The sequence below is a fragment of the Nicrophorus vespilloides genome, unplaced genomic scaffold (genome assembly GCF_001412225.1).
Source record: "Nicrophorus vespilloides isolate i.1.1-1 unplaced genomic scaffold, Nicve_v1.0, whole genome shotgun sequence".
Taxonomy (NCBI): Eukaryota; Metazoa; Arthropoda; class Insecta; order Coleoptera; family Silphidae; genus Nicrophorus; species Nicrophorus vespilloides.
Window position 1 is genome coordinate 119,537 of NW_017096545.1, and position 14,798 is coordinate 134,334.

The following is a 14,798-nucleotide window of genomic DNA, read 5'->3' on the forward strand; positions in this document are numbered from 1 at the left end:
CTACCTGATCTCAACCTAGTGCAATAATTATTAGTTTGTTCAAGTTTGATTTAAAAATAAAATATATTTCGTACAAAATTGCTATCACATTCTCTACAAACAGTATTTACAAAACAAAAGTAATGGTACGTATTGATAAATACTTAAACTATATATTCTAATACAAAAAAAAAAATCGAAAAATAAAAAAGATATCAGTCTGTGTCTTGTCGCATTGTTCAAGAACTAAAGGTTTGCTCACTATAATTGTCACTATATAAAAAAATATATATAATAATTTCTAACTAACACTTCATTTACTAATCCTTAAGTTCTCATTCAAATAAGCGGTCATGGGAATGATCCTGATTGGACTGTACCCTATTCTATTGGCGTAAGGGTCTTCTAATCCATGGTTGTGTGGTGTGTAGAAGGATATCAGTGCTGCGGCCGCGACTAATGCAGGTCCGAAGAGGATGAACAACCACATTAAGACTATCTGAGATATTGGCAATATGTTGTACAGCATGTAGAGGATCCAATCGACCTGCGTGGGTAAGTCCACTATGTCGAGTTCGAGCCAGAATAATGGTAAAGTAAGTCCATTCATGGGTTTGCATCTATTGTTCAATCTGGTGTCGATCTCTAAATTGATTTGAATCCTGAGCTTGGCTTCAAGAGGGACCCCGAGTTGCGAGTGGACTTTCAGCGTGGAATCGTGCAGCTCCACGTTTGGCTCCATACCAATTACTTGCTCGGAGAGGCTGGGGTCGGAATTCAAGTAATGGGGCTGCGAGATCGCTACGGGTATGTCGTAATAACAGGGCGTCAGGTAACTCAAGCCTTTCTTGGGACACTTCCCTTTGTAGCAATAACAAGCGTTGTCGGGATTCTCTTCAGGGCGGGCAAGGAACAAAGGATCCACTCGGAAAACGTTCGCGTCGTATCCTTTGAACACCTCTTTTTTTTCAAATCGGAAATCAACTGGCCTACAAAACGCTCTTCTGTATAATCTCAGAGTATTATTCAGATCCATATCAGGTGTGAACAATCCTTCCACGAAAACTCCTTCGACAGTATTGCACTTACTGTTGCTCTCCCAGTCGTCGTCCTTGAAGCCCCAGTGGTGAAGGCCAGGTGATCCGTTGAATTCGCTGATTGTATACAGCATTTCCCTCTCGCTTTCACTTTGATAAGAATTCCTCATCTGTACGTCGCTTTTAGTTTTAATAGTAACCACATTCGAAGCATTATCCAGCGCCATCATCTAAACAAAACAAAAAAACAAAAATAAAAATATTGTATGTACTCAATTTGAATTGATCTTACCCTATCCATAATCCCGAATCGAGGAAAGTTTATCCAATTAGGGAGAGCTTTGTTGGCTAAATCGACCAATTTATCATCGTATCCCCACAGATACTCATCAATCGTCAATTCCAGGAAAATCTGAGAATCCAGAGCGGTTGCGATATTAGCAACAACGAAGTTTACGAAAAACGATTTATCCTTCAGTGACGATGATATTCCCTAAATAAATCAAAATAATAAACATTACATAAACAATTTGTATTACATACGTTTTATTATACAATAATGTATTTTATTGTGCTTACCAGTAGTGGAATATTAGCGGCGATGATCCTGTCTTCTTTGGTATCGCCAACCGACAACTCGCGTTTGAATACTAGATGTCTTTTTGGTGCGAATGTGATCGTTCCGTTATCGTTGAAATGGCCATCAGTGTTCGTTATGATCTCTCTAAATTTAGCAAGGAAAAAGCAATGAGCAATTTACAAACTAAACATTTGCTGTTCGCGTAAACTCACTGGTAGACGTACGGCCCGATTTGCTCAAGCTGCAGCTTATCGCCGTTCTCCAGGAACTCCTTGGAATTTGTGATGTTGAATATGTAGACATTCACATTGATCTCGTATGGCGGTTTTGACCAGATTTTGAAGAGTATCGAGTTCGGAGCAAGAACTGCGAACTGCAACAAATTGTTTGAATTATAGAAATGAGAATTGCCAACTGTCCTCTAAAAACCGTATTCACTTTGGTCACCTTGGTTATACTCCAACCGAACAATTGACAACTGACATTTGACATAAATATTTGTCAGGTCTACCAACTACTATTGATTATCAGTTGTTTACAATCCGATGATATTAAACAGCTACATTAGAATAATAGTTGGTCTCCTGGTAGATATTAATTTAAGACCTATAAACTCTATTTAGTAGCAGAAATAGGAAAATTATCTATATACACTTTTTTATGTTTAAATATTAAAGAAATGTGTATCAAGTATAGATTGGAATATTGCTTTTCGGGAAACTAATTTAATTAAAAAAAGAACTATTTTTTTTTTAATGTCTGTTAATGTAAAAGTATATTGATGACTCATTCTACTTAACTTATACCAAATAAATTTTCAAATCCCAGATATATATTTTAGTATATGATAGAAATTGAATACACAACATAAGTTATTGTAATACTTACAGCTTTAATAATGACATTGAGTGGATCGAAGTAGTAGATCAAGAATCCGCATAAAGCCATCAGCGTTCCTGATATTCCCATCACTAGGAATTCTGCAACATAAAGGAAATACCAGTAATGAGATGACACGTTAATCAACTGCAAAAGCCATCCCCTAATTGCACCTTTCGCGGGGGAAATCGTGTGAAACATCTGCACGTACAAAGAGCGCTTCCTAACCGTATTACCGAAACACGCGATCTCCATTATTACTACTAACTAACCAATTTAATCGGCGGACATCGAACGTGTACTAATGCTAAATACAACCATCATTTGCGTAATCCATAAATGTTTTTGAACAACCGCCGTTACCGTTATCCGTTAACCCACTGAGGCTTGTGAAAGTTTTTTTTTCTTTAAAATTATTAATTATTGATATTGTTAGTATATAATCAAAATATTCTTAATATAACAAAACTGGGTTAATCATTAATCATAATAACAACAAACAAAAAATTGTTTACAACCTTGTAAACCTCTCAAGTTTATAACAATTAAAAGCATTCGTAAGAATTAAATATGATATTTATTTTTATATGGTTATTTCAATTATTATTTATCGATTTCGTTAAAATATAATCAAACCATTCATATTTTTTTTTTGTTTCAAATAAAAAAAGAAACTGGGTTAATCATTAATAATAGTCCAAAATAAAATTTTACCATATCCTTGTAACTAAATTAATCAATTAAATGAATAATATTGTTAAGTCCACTGCGATATAAAACGAGTTATAATCAAATCCAAAAATTTTTTTTTATTGCGCCAGAACTACAAATTTAATAGTTCATATATCTTTCCTCTTCAAAAAAACGATGGACTTGGTATTCTCATAAATTTCGCATTTTTAATGTTGCGAATATAAAAAAAAACATGACTTTTCTGCTAAAACTAATTTCACGAGTAATAAAATAAAAAAAATAATATATTGGCGACATGATTCTCGGTGCAATAATTATGTGTGACCAAAGTCTGCATAGACAATATAAAATTGAAATAATGAAACATGTTTAGAAAAATGTACTCATTCCTGTACAATTAAATGAATTATATTAATACTAGTTTTAGAATACGGTACAATTTTGGGTAATTGTCGGTGTTTCGAGTAAATGTCATAGTAGACTAGAGGTTGGCAAACTTATTGGAACCATTTTTAAGATAAAAGAAGTCTAAGGAGCCGCACGTAGTGCTAGTGAAATGAAGTTACGCTATACAACATAGCCATCTCAATTTATTATCAAAGGAGCCGCGCTTCGCACTGGAGCCACGGTTTGCCAATATATAACCGACAGCAGACTTTTCCTTTAATTTAATTTATAATTAAAAAAAGCATGACAATATACCGAAATAGTATGTTAATTTTGATATTATGAAAACATTCAACATTTAATCAATTTAGATGTAGAAAAAAAAAACAATATTTTTTGTAATATCATTACATAACAAAACAAATATTTATTCTACGAAATGTTAAATACGTGTATTTGAATACTTTATATATTAAAATAGAACAAAATTACAATAACATTTATAATTTACATATATTTATATCAAAAATTGTGTAGTAAATAATGAATTAATTGTTGCTCTATAAGGAAATTGATGAATTTTTGTGTGCGAATTAATTGCGAGTATTATAATTGAGATTCTTAAATATACTTTTTTTTGAATTACACTAAATAGATTACAAATAGAATAATTCTAATAAAATCTTTATTAAATATTTGAAAGTTTGTAGTTCCTCGATTAATCCGGTTTCAAGCAGTCCAGAATATCGCCGGTTAATGCTGTACTTTAATGTAAAGTTTAGATCTACGTTGTTTTTTTGTACAATATTTTCTACTAAAGGCCAATGACCGTAGTCCTTCATCCAAAATAATTGTTATGTACATAACTTCATTCTATGTAATAAATCAAGCAAAATTGTCGAAAGAAATACGATGAGCAAATATTATAGTATAAACTAAGCCATTATTTTTTTTATTTACACGAGATAATCTAAAAACCAATCAGAAAAATTTTGGAACACTATTATTAATAAAATATTTCGAGTTAATAGATGACCGCTTATTATTTACTAGTAACATGAAGGACAGTGAGTTATTAACAGCGCATAAGAAGTAACTCAAGTTTATTGAACCTGTTTCTATTCCTCCAAAATAAAATTCCTTAATCAGAGATCAGAGCATCTTCAAGCATCAAATTGATAAATGTTTATCTTGTTATTATCCATTCGATAATGCTCACAAAACGGTATTCGTCAAAAGGATAGAGAACAAAAGAGTTCCATTATTATTCTGTATGCAAATATGTACTTTAGAGTAATAATATTTTGTTTAAACATACATTCATTTAGGTAAGGCGTAAAATATTATCGTTGTTGAACTTTGTAGTAAATTCAAATAGAAATCTGGAGAAAGGAGTTTTGATGCAAATATATTTAGTGGCAACGAATCACAAGTTGTCTTAATTAATTGATATGTAATAATATTGATTTACAATAGAAATACAGCAATATCTCGCATAGTGCGGTTTCTATTAGTGTCGATTCACTATGGTTCGGTTTAAAAATGTCAAAACTAGATTTTAATTAAATTAATACACAAAATTATCTTTTTTTATTCCAAAATGTGAGCTTCTCGATTAGTCCAGTTTCAAACTATGAAGGATATTAGTGGAACCAATAAACCCGCACTAAGCAAATTATTCTTATATGCATAAAAAAATGCTTTCAAAGTAATTATAATTTATTTTAAATAATTAAAAGATGATAAAATTTGTATGTTGATAATTTTTTAATTATTGTCGAAAAAAGTACATTTAAAGAACTAATTAATTAATTAATTTGTTTAATTAATAAGTAAGAATATTGAATTGCATTATAAATATGTGTCAAAAGAAAAGAGATAAACAAAATTTTCTTTGTCCGTATTTGTCAGGTGGAATGTTAAATGAATAACGACAGAAAATCGCAATTACATTACTCATGCGATTCAATCAAAAACAATCGCAGAAAACAAATATTAATGCTGCTATGCTAATAATAAACTTTGTTATATAACAGGAATACCTGATGGAATAACAGGAATATCGTCATAGCACAACATACATTATTGTACTTGTTATGAAAATATCAGAATGTTTACAAGCAAGCCACGTTTTACTAAAAATAGAAAATATTATTGTAAAATATTCTATTTTTGCGCATAAATCTGCATTATTTCTTGAAATAGTCAAATAGCCTATTGTATATGTACAGCAATAACTCGCATAGTGCTGTTCCGATAATAACCCGGACTGTTTGAAACTTCTGAAACTAATGACGAAACTAAATATATATTTTTGTGTATTTGACAAATAAACTGCACAAAAAGAAATATACAAGAATTATGCGTACTATTTATTTTTAATTTTGTTTTACTTTGTTCAAGAAAAATTTAGTTTGCTGATCGAAACCGGATTTTTATATCTACAATAATTATTATTTTATTACTACTTGATGTGCCGAAATAATTAAATTTCATGTAAAAAAAAAAATATTAGAATTTAATTATAAAATTTCTCAAAGTTTGTGATAATTGTATAAAAGCTTTGTTACATAATTATTATTTGTGTGTGAGTATTATCAACTTCTGATTATGTTACATTTAGTTAATTAGAAATTACGAATGTGTATTTAAAGAGATTGTCTTTTTATTATAATCAAACTTCTGATCATGTTACATTTGTATAATTAGAAAGTACATGTTTAAATAAATTAAACTATAAAAAATCGAGAAATTAAAAAAAAAATATATTGGAGAACTTCTAAATGATAATCACATTTTAATAAAATTTATATAATTCATTTAAATTTAAACATTTATTCAAATGTTAGATAAAATATAATAAATATATAATTAAATATTTATATTTTATTTCGTTTTAAATTTTAGATTTTTATATAAAAATTGCTTTTTTTATGTGGAATCAAAAACATTAATAGCCACCAAATTTAAATTAACATGAAAATTGAATAAATTGATTTGTTCAAATATAATCTTACTTAATAAATCCTATGAGTAGACTCAAATTAGAGTACAATAAAAACAGGATTTATCAATGAAAAGCGTCGAAATATTTGGACTGGAATGTTTTATAAATTGTTCAATATTTAGGTTTGAATTCCTTTTATGTAACATGTATGAAATGATTCATTTCAAACTTGTAAAATCTCTGATTTTCTTTACATAAACTGTATAAGTGCATAATCACAAACAAATTAAATTGATTTTAAGTGTCGTGTAAACAACTTTATTTTGTAATAAAGAAAGGTTATGTATCGATTGTTTATATTTAACTGGACAATAATGAAGCCTTGATCATCGACTCAATGTCGATGGAACAATGACAACTTATTTTCCGAGCGAGTACAAACTGCACTTTTTACTCATCACCAGGAAACGACTTGAAAGACTTTTTGCAAAATTTTATTCTTTTTTTTTTTCAATTACAAACACGCGCTTTGTTTAACAATCAATTTAATCATTGACAGCATACAATTAGAGGACATAAATATACAACATAATATATTTATTGGAGACGTCGCAGTTTGTCCAACAATTTAAATTGAGTGCATTTCGTACAACGCATTTTCATTGACAATAAAAGTAATACGAGAAAGTGATTTAAGTGAAGAAATAGCCCTTTTCAGCCAGTATCTCAATACCGCAAGTAATAAGTAAAATTTTCGTTTTGATTGTTACAATAAACATTATTATAAAAAAAAGAATGAATACAAAATGGATAAAAATATTAAATTATCCAAATTTATATTAATTCTTTCAACTAATTTGCTTTAAGCAAGTTTCAGTTTTCGTATATCCTTTAATAGTTTTAAAACCATGGTTTTGTAATTTTTGTTTATTTTATGTAATTTACTAGTTAGTATAATTATAGTATAATTATAATTATAAGTATAATTAGAAGACATACAAATGATTTAAATTGAATATATTTCGAACAAATTATTTTTATTATTTATTTTAATATGTCGAGAAAGTGATGTGAATAAAGGAAGAAGAAATATTTGTTTGTTTTTATATTTCATGCAATTTACTAATTTGTTGCAATACATATTTTATAAGATTTTATTAATTTTATAATAATTAATTCCTAAATATCTTTAACAAAGATATAATAAATCACTTATGAAAGAGATTATCCATATAAACATTCATTTGTCGAACAGTTTGTTTAGAGATTCGGTTTTCGAACATCCATTAGGAAATAATTATAATTATGTTCGATAAGCGAAGTTCGATAGTAATTAGAAGGAGATTGAACATACTAATTAATTTCAATTAATGGGTAAAAACAATTAGAAGACATAAATATACAGCAGTAAATTATTGGTCTAGTCTATTTGCTTCATGATTTTTCGTACAACGCATTAGAGGATATAAATATACGGCAGTAAATTACTATCATAGACAGTTTGTTCAATAATTTCTTTTTACGCATTTACAAAATGTAGACAAAACAACGTAAAAGAAGGAAGACGTAAAAATATGGCAGTAATTTTTTTTCCAAGTGTGCACAATTTGAAACAATTTGGCATATGTGAAATCATCAGAATGCTTTCGTTTGTAACTAATGAAAATGTATACAATTTGGATTGAAGATCTATTTGCATTCATTTTTATAAAAAAAAGATATGTATGATGTAAAAATTTGAAGAAAAATTATAAACTTTGAAAATTTGGGATAACGAATTTTGTTTACAAACAAATCATTTCTATTTATAAACTTGAATTTATGTTTTTGAATGATTTTGTGGAGATTTAGTGAGAAGTCAGCATGATTGCGTTTACGATTTATGTAAGGAAAATTACAAATTAATGGAATAAATGCAATCAATTAGTTGGACTTCATTACTAACAGTTAAAGTCGTAATTTGCTTAATGGACGAGTCACTTTTCTATTTGAGGAAAACTTGCGTTCCCAAAGTACTTATCTCATCCGTTCGAGCAATTTGCAAAGTTTCGTTAATAACATGCACAAACATCTGCTCTCTTGTCCAAACGTTTGTAACATTCCTTGCCGAATTCGATTGTTTGTAAGAGACTCGGAATCAAGGTTAATCGTGTGTTTCTGCACATGCACCGAGCGCTCCGGTTGCGCAACGCCTGACGCGGGTCAACCACACCGAGACGGCACACGGCTAATCTGTTATATAATTCGAGTCTGCCGAGGATCAACCTAGATCCAAACTGCGTTCATTTCAAAGCTCGGATCGGATGGAAAGAAGTGAGATTAAAGGTGTTAGTTGAAAAAGAGAAACGAGATTCCGAATTTGAAACCGCCTGATATGGATGTCCATGCCGACGGTCAATGCTATCAAGGTGGTATATCTTGGCCAAGGTTCCAAATCGTTCGATTGTAACAGAAGAAAAAAGTAACGAGCTGCATCAATCAATTCTTACACAGCTAAACTCTCATTTCGGATTGCAATTTAAGGATTTACTCTCTAATTGTTGCGAATTTCATGCGGCGGCGGCAAAAAGGCCGACCCGATTGCAAAACTGCTACTACCAAAGCGACTTTCACATCAATTCGTGGATTATTTACACATACTGCATCGAAACGGTATTGCACCATTGCAGAGTCTAGCTGCATTGCTGAAGACTTCTTTCCATCTGGTCGAGGAAGTTGAGTAACAGGAAGACATTATGCGTCTGCCCTTGATGCAGTCCATATAATAAATGTGCTCAACTATACTATTTCCGAACTAGAAGTTAACTTTCTAATAACCATAGTTGTTCGTTTCATATGCAAATTACTCCTGTATTTTATACATGTTACATAGCATAATTTGATGTGATTTAGCTTGTAATTAGGTAATTCTATCATTTTAAATGTTTAACAATTGAAGTTACGGCATCCATAATTTTAAATATATATAAAATTATACATGTGATATTCGGCTAGTGCTTAATTATCAGGAGTTTTTAAATAATATTTATTATGAAAAAAGAAACATAAAAATTCTATAATAACATTTTTAAATGATTATTCCTGAGCATACTCATCATCTATTACTTCAATAACATTTTTCAATTTATTGAATCAATACCAAATATTAATCGAAACTAAATTTTAATGACAAGCCAATCTAAATATTTACAAATCTAAAATTCAAGAGAATTTTCTTGTATTATTTATTAGGAAATATTAGTTATTATTAGTAATTTTTGTGAATAGATTTTTAATACAGCAATATCTCGCATAGTGAGACTTGGATTAGTCCGGATTCACTATAAACTGGTTTGAAAATTTCAAAGTAAAATAAATTTTATTTCAACAAAATATTTTTTTTTTGACTTTCAATCATTCACAATCTGCCATAATTATGGCAATGAATTGAGTAGTTTTTTGACATATACAACAAAAAAGAAAATATAAACAGAAAAAAAACAAAATAAATAGGTATGGAGTGGAACAATTTCCCGTCGGAAATCTTCGTACAAACAAAATAAAAATAAATTATAAAAAAGTAGTATATCTCACATATTGCGGGTAATCGGTTTAGTAAATGTCTCGGATTGTTTGAAACCTGACTAAATAAGGAACTAAAGCAGAAATTGGTAAATTTTCTCGGATAATTATTAAATGGTGTAAAACATAAATTCGTGGAGGTAATGATAATGTAAATTTGTTGATGTTAAAAGCTGCAAATACTTCTAAAGTTCCACATAAAAAGGCAGTCAAAAAGATGCTGCATTTGGCAACAATCTACCGTTTTCTCACTTTCCAATCAAAATCCACGTAGATAAATATATAAATTCTTAATCTTCAATTTTCTATTTTATTTTGCTCGATAAAAAATTACGTTGTTTTGAAATATTCAAACCGGTCTATAATGAATCCGGATTGAATAAAGCCGCACTATGCGAGGTATTACTGTAATAATCAAAATCAATGTTCATTGTTCTTTAAATAATGGAATTAAAAATCTTTATAGATAATGTAAGTATTTTCTTAGAAAAAACTAACGAATGAAGAGATGTGAGAGATAAATGTAAGATTAAGAGAAAGTTTAAGATATTGCAACTGAAATTGCAAATTCGTTCCTTCACTATTAAAGGCCTTGAAGAGTCATTGCAAACCATAGGAAAGGAAATAAAAGTTTTCGAGTCGAAAAAATTTAACTGTGAACTTCAGATATTGTAGATTTTATAAAGAAATGAAATATCATAGCTTTTAATAGACGTATTCTCTAGGACACATTTAATTCCTTAGAACAAAACAAATATTTGGAACATTACAACCAAGATCCATGCACAAAACAACATTCTAATACAAACAATAAAGCAATTAACTTACAATAACAACGATATAAATAGTCAAACCTACTCATACTCAGTTACAAGACAACTTACTATGTACTATTGCTTGTTAAATTTAAATAAATACCTTCTATTTATTTTATTTTCTATATTAGCAAACGATTTGATTTATTCTTAAATTATTGGTTTATAAAATACAGGATACATCGCAGTGCTATCCCGCACTCTTTGAAACTGAACTAATCGATGACTTAAAACTTGACTTTATAGAATAAGAAAAATAATTTTATATAGTATTTTTTAGAACAATTAAAATTTAGTATGTTTTAAAATTTTCAATCCGTACTATATTGAATCCGAATTGATCGAAGCCTCATTTAAAAACATTTCTGTACATGAATTAATTAATAGAAGCACCTTCTTGCATAAGAGTCAAATTATTATTGGAACTAAATAAAATGAATTTAATACTCGATTTCTTCAAATTAAAATATTATTACAATTACCCTCTGCAGCTTAATTTAGTTGTATTTTTATTTTTATGTTATTGTTTTAAGATTTAGTTATTTACATTTAAATAATTCAATAATAAATTTATCAAAATAAGAAAACTGTAAGTGGGTCAATAATCATTTTGATTTTAATTTAAAATTATAATTTAATGGGAAGATTATAATTTAACTAAGAATTTATTAATGAATATCAATTGTGGATTATATAAAATACGAGTTAAAGTCACTAATAAAGTACACGCTATTACCATTCGATCAATGTCGAATTGGAGACTACCTTGTATAAATAAATAAGACTGTACAAGAACTAAAGTTTGGAAATACCAAAAAATAAATACGATTAAATCAATTAATCAATAATTGAATATAAATTAATGAAATTGTATAGTTCGTATGTTCACCTTCAAGTAAAATTAAATCTTTAAACTACGTATTCTATTTGTCAACTTACTGAGTGTGCGATGATAATCTTGTATGTTATTCATTACGTAATACATCTGCAGAATCCCCTTAATCATATTTTAATGATGACACGTGACACTTCTAATTTATTTATCTGCACAAGCAATTTGATTTAATTTCTAAGTAAATAATTTGCAACAATAAATTACATAATTAAACTTAATACAATAACAAAAATAAATTCAAATGGCTATTGACTATAGGTCTTTCTGCTAATAAATTATAATATTTATTATAAAAGTTATATAAACAAATAAAAAATTATAGTTTATAGTTAATATAGTTTTGGCTATAATTTAAACAAAACTGAGTAATTCACAAATAACTGTTTAAAAATATTAATCAACATATTTCGAGGATATTTTTAGGATTGAAGAAAAATCCTTTTTATTTAAAAAAAATAGTTATTGTTAATAATATTAATATAAAATGTTTCCATCAATAGTTTACAAATATTTGAATGTAACACCTCACTCAATAAGTTCGTAGGATGACCAATAAAACAACAATTTTTGGGCAATATTCGACTTTATTCATGAACATACGCTCTTTCAAGTGTGTCACATTCATACCAACGTTTTTCTAACATTTCGATACCTTTCTTGTAGAACGATTAATCTTTGGCCTCAAAATACAGCTTTTACCCTTTGCTGTCCACTCAGCTGACGACCGATTTGACTCTTGAGTGTAGTTGTGGATCCATGTTTCATCCATTGTTACATACCGCATGAACAAAGTTTTTTCAATACACGAAATTCAATTTTTTCCATTGTTTTGAAAATTACAAAAGTAACGTCACTAAAACCACTGTAAATTATGAACTAAAAGTCAGATTGTTAGGAAATATTGACAGGCGTCGTCTGAAGGTTGGTACTTCCTAACAATGATATGAATTTTTCGATAGAGGCTCCATGTTAATGTCATACTACGAACTTATTGACTGAGGTGTTATTTTTATATTCTAGTATTAATAAACTAAATTAAATAAACTACTGAATAATCTAATTTTTCATTCAAAATAAATATGTAAATTGTAATTATGAAGCTAAGTAAACAATAAACAATACACATTTTCGTCATAAAATTAATTATATCAATTTATTTTGATGTGTATTTATTTCTTACAATTATTTGTATTTTCATTTCCTTGTTATTATAAAACAGGTAAATATCTTTTTCTTTCTTACATGCAGATTTTTTTCTATCCTTTTAAAAATAATTTAAGTATATATGTTATTCGAAATAATTATTGTGTTACAAGTGTCTGCAAAGTAAACAGTAATTATTTTAGCAATTATCTATAGGAAAGTAAACCACTTTGTGTCGCATTGTCTCCAGGTATGGTTAAGTGGAAATCGAAAAAAAAGTGCATAAATCATTCATGGATTAGCATACAAATTACTAATTTAACCAAATCACTTTACGACTGATTCATTCACCATTTTTGAAGCGCATAAACACTGTCTGACTTTACGACAATTCCAGAGGTTGTCACTCTGTAGTCAATTTTAGTCGTGTTTTTTTTTATGAACATTTATTGAAATTCGAATGAATAATAAAATAAAATGTGTTATAATAAGAACAAAAATTGGTCTTACGGGTAAAAGATTAATTAAGAAAGTTAAGCTTCGTTTTGTGGAAAAATAATTTCGATGGATAATTTGCAAATTTAGAGCAAATAAAATAAAACATGTTAAAGTACAAATACTGAGGCTGTCAAAATTCTGTCAGTTCGACAAATAGCAATATCTCATATAGTGCGGATAATAGCAATAATCCGTACTTTTTGAAACCGGAGAAATCGAGGAACTGAATAAATTAAGAAAAAAATCGCACAAAAAGAGACTTCATTGTATAAAGTGAAAAAGTCGATCATTTCTATATAAAAAAAAATAATTTTGTGTATTAATTATTCAGAATTTATTTTTATTTTATTCTATTAAAATTTAGTTTGTTAAATTATAAAAATGGACTAATTGAAGCCGCATTATGCGAGGTATTGTAAATGTTACAAATAAGAAAATTGAATTAAATTAAATTAATATAAACGACCAGGAAAAATATTTTTTTAAATAATTTATATATTATTATTTTTTTTATTGAGAAATTTAATTGGTTTTGATTAATTATTAAATTATACACTCATAATTAGCTGCAATACAATAATATACACGACAAGGTAATAAAATTTTATCACATTGTTTCGCAATTATAATTAAGTTAATTTTATAATTACGTGGATCTACAGTAGAGAAATATAAATTTGCAAAAAAAAAAGAAAGATTTATTCATAATGGCATGTTCTGTTCCAGACTATTCGTTTTTCTATAATTATGATTTAATAATCTTTGCAATTTTATACATTCAATAAAAATACTCTTTTGTAATAATGTTTCTATCTTTTTCTTAATAATATTTCTATCTCTGTCAATAAATGAAATTTTTAGTTATTTTCCATACAAGTTTTTTAAAGTCCAATTATATTTACAATGTATTTTGTACATAAAATTAAGTTTAAAAATAATTATAAATTTATTTTTAAATTGATTTGTCAACAATATCAACAACATTTTTTTGTTGTAATAAAAACAATCGAAGTTTTATTGACAACAACAACAAAATATTAATTTCTTCTTTTTTTCTTTCGTATCTAATTGCGGACATTCTCTCTTGTAGATTCGTAACAAAAAAATAGTGCCTCATGCAACTTACCTAAATGGTGATTTGGAAATCATTACGTTTAATTATATACTTAATTATCATCACGCCACAGAAAAAATACATAATAAAAATAACATATTACTTTTATCTAGAAAATACAGCAATACTTCACATAGTGCAACTTCAATTGAAAATTTCAATAAATTTTCCCAAAGGAAAAAATTCCTCACCCCCCTGCCGTGCTGGCGTCCTACGCTAACTCCAACGACCCCACATTAATACAACTCCTCCAAGACTTTAAAAAACACT

General features: G+C 28.3%; 1 protein-coding gene across 1 annotated transcript in view; it reads right to left on the reverse strand.

Moving 5' to 3' along the window:
- Positions 1 to 87: 87 nt before the first annotated feature.
- LOC108557362 (scavenger receptor class B member 1) overlaps positions 88 to 14,798 on the reverse strand; it is a 22,085-nt gene continuing 7,374 nt past the window's right edge. The window contains exons 2-6 of the mRNA XM_017913847.1: positions 2,485 to 2,576; positions 1,809 to 1,969; positions 1,596 to 1,740; positions 1,309 to 1,509; positions 88 to 1,246 (exon numbers count right to left, since the gene is read on the reverse strand). Coding sequence (XP_017769336.1) covers positions 293 to 1,246; positions 1,309 to 1,509; positions 1,596 to 1,740; positions 1,809 to 1,969; positions 2,485 to 2,576 — 1,553 coding nt within the window. The 3' untranslated portion in view covers positions 88 to 292. The remainder of the gene's footprint in view (positions 1,247 to 1,308; positions 1,510 to 1,595; positions 1,741 to 1,808; positions 1,970 to 2,484; positions 2,577 to 14,798) is intronic.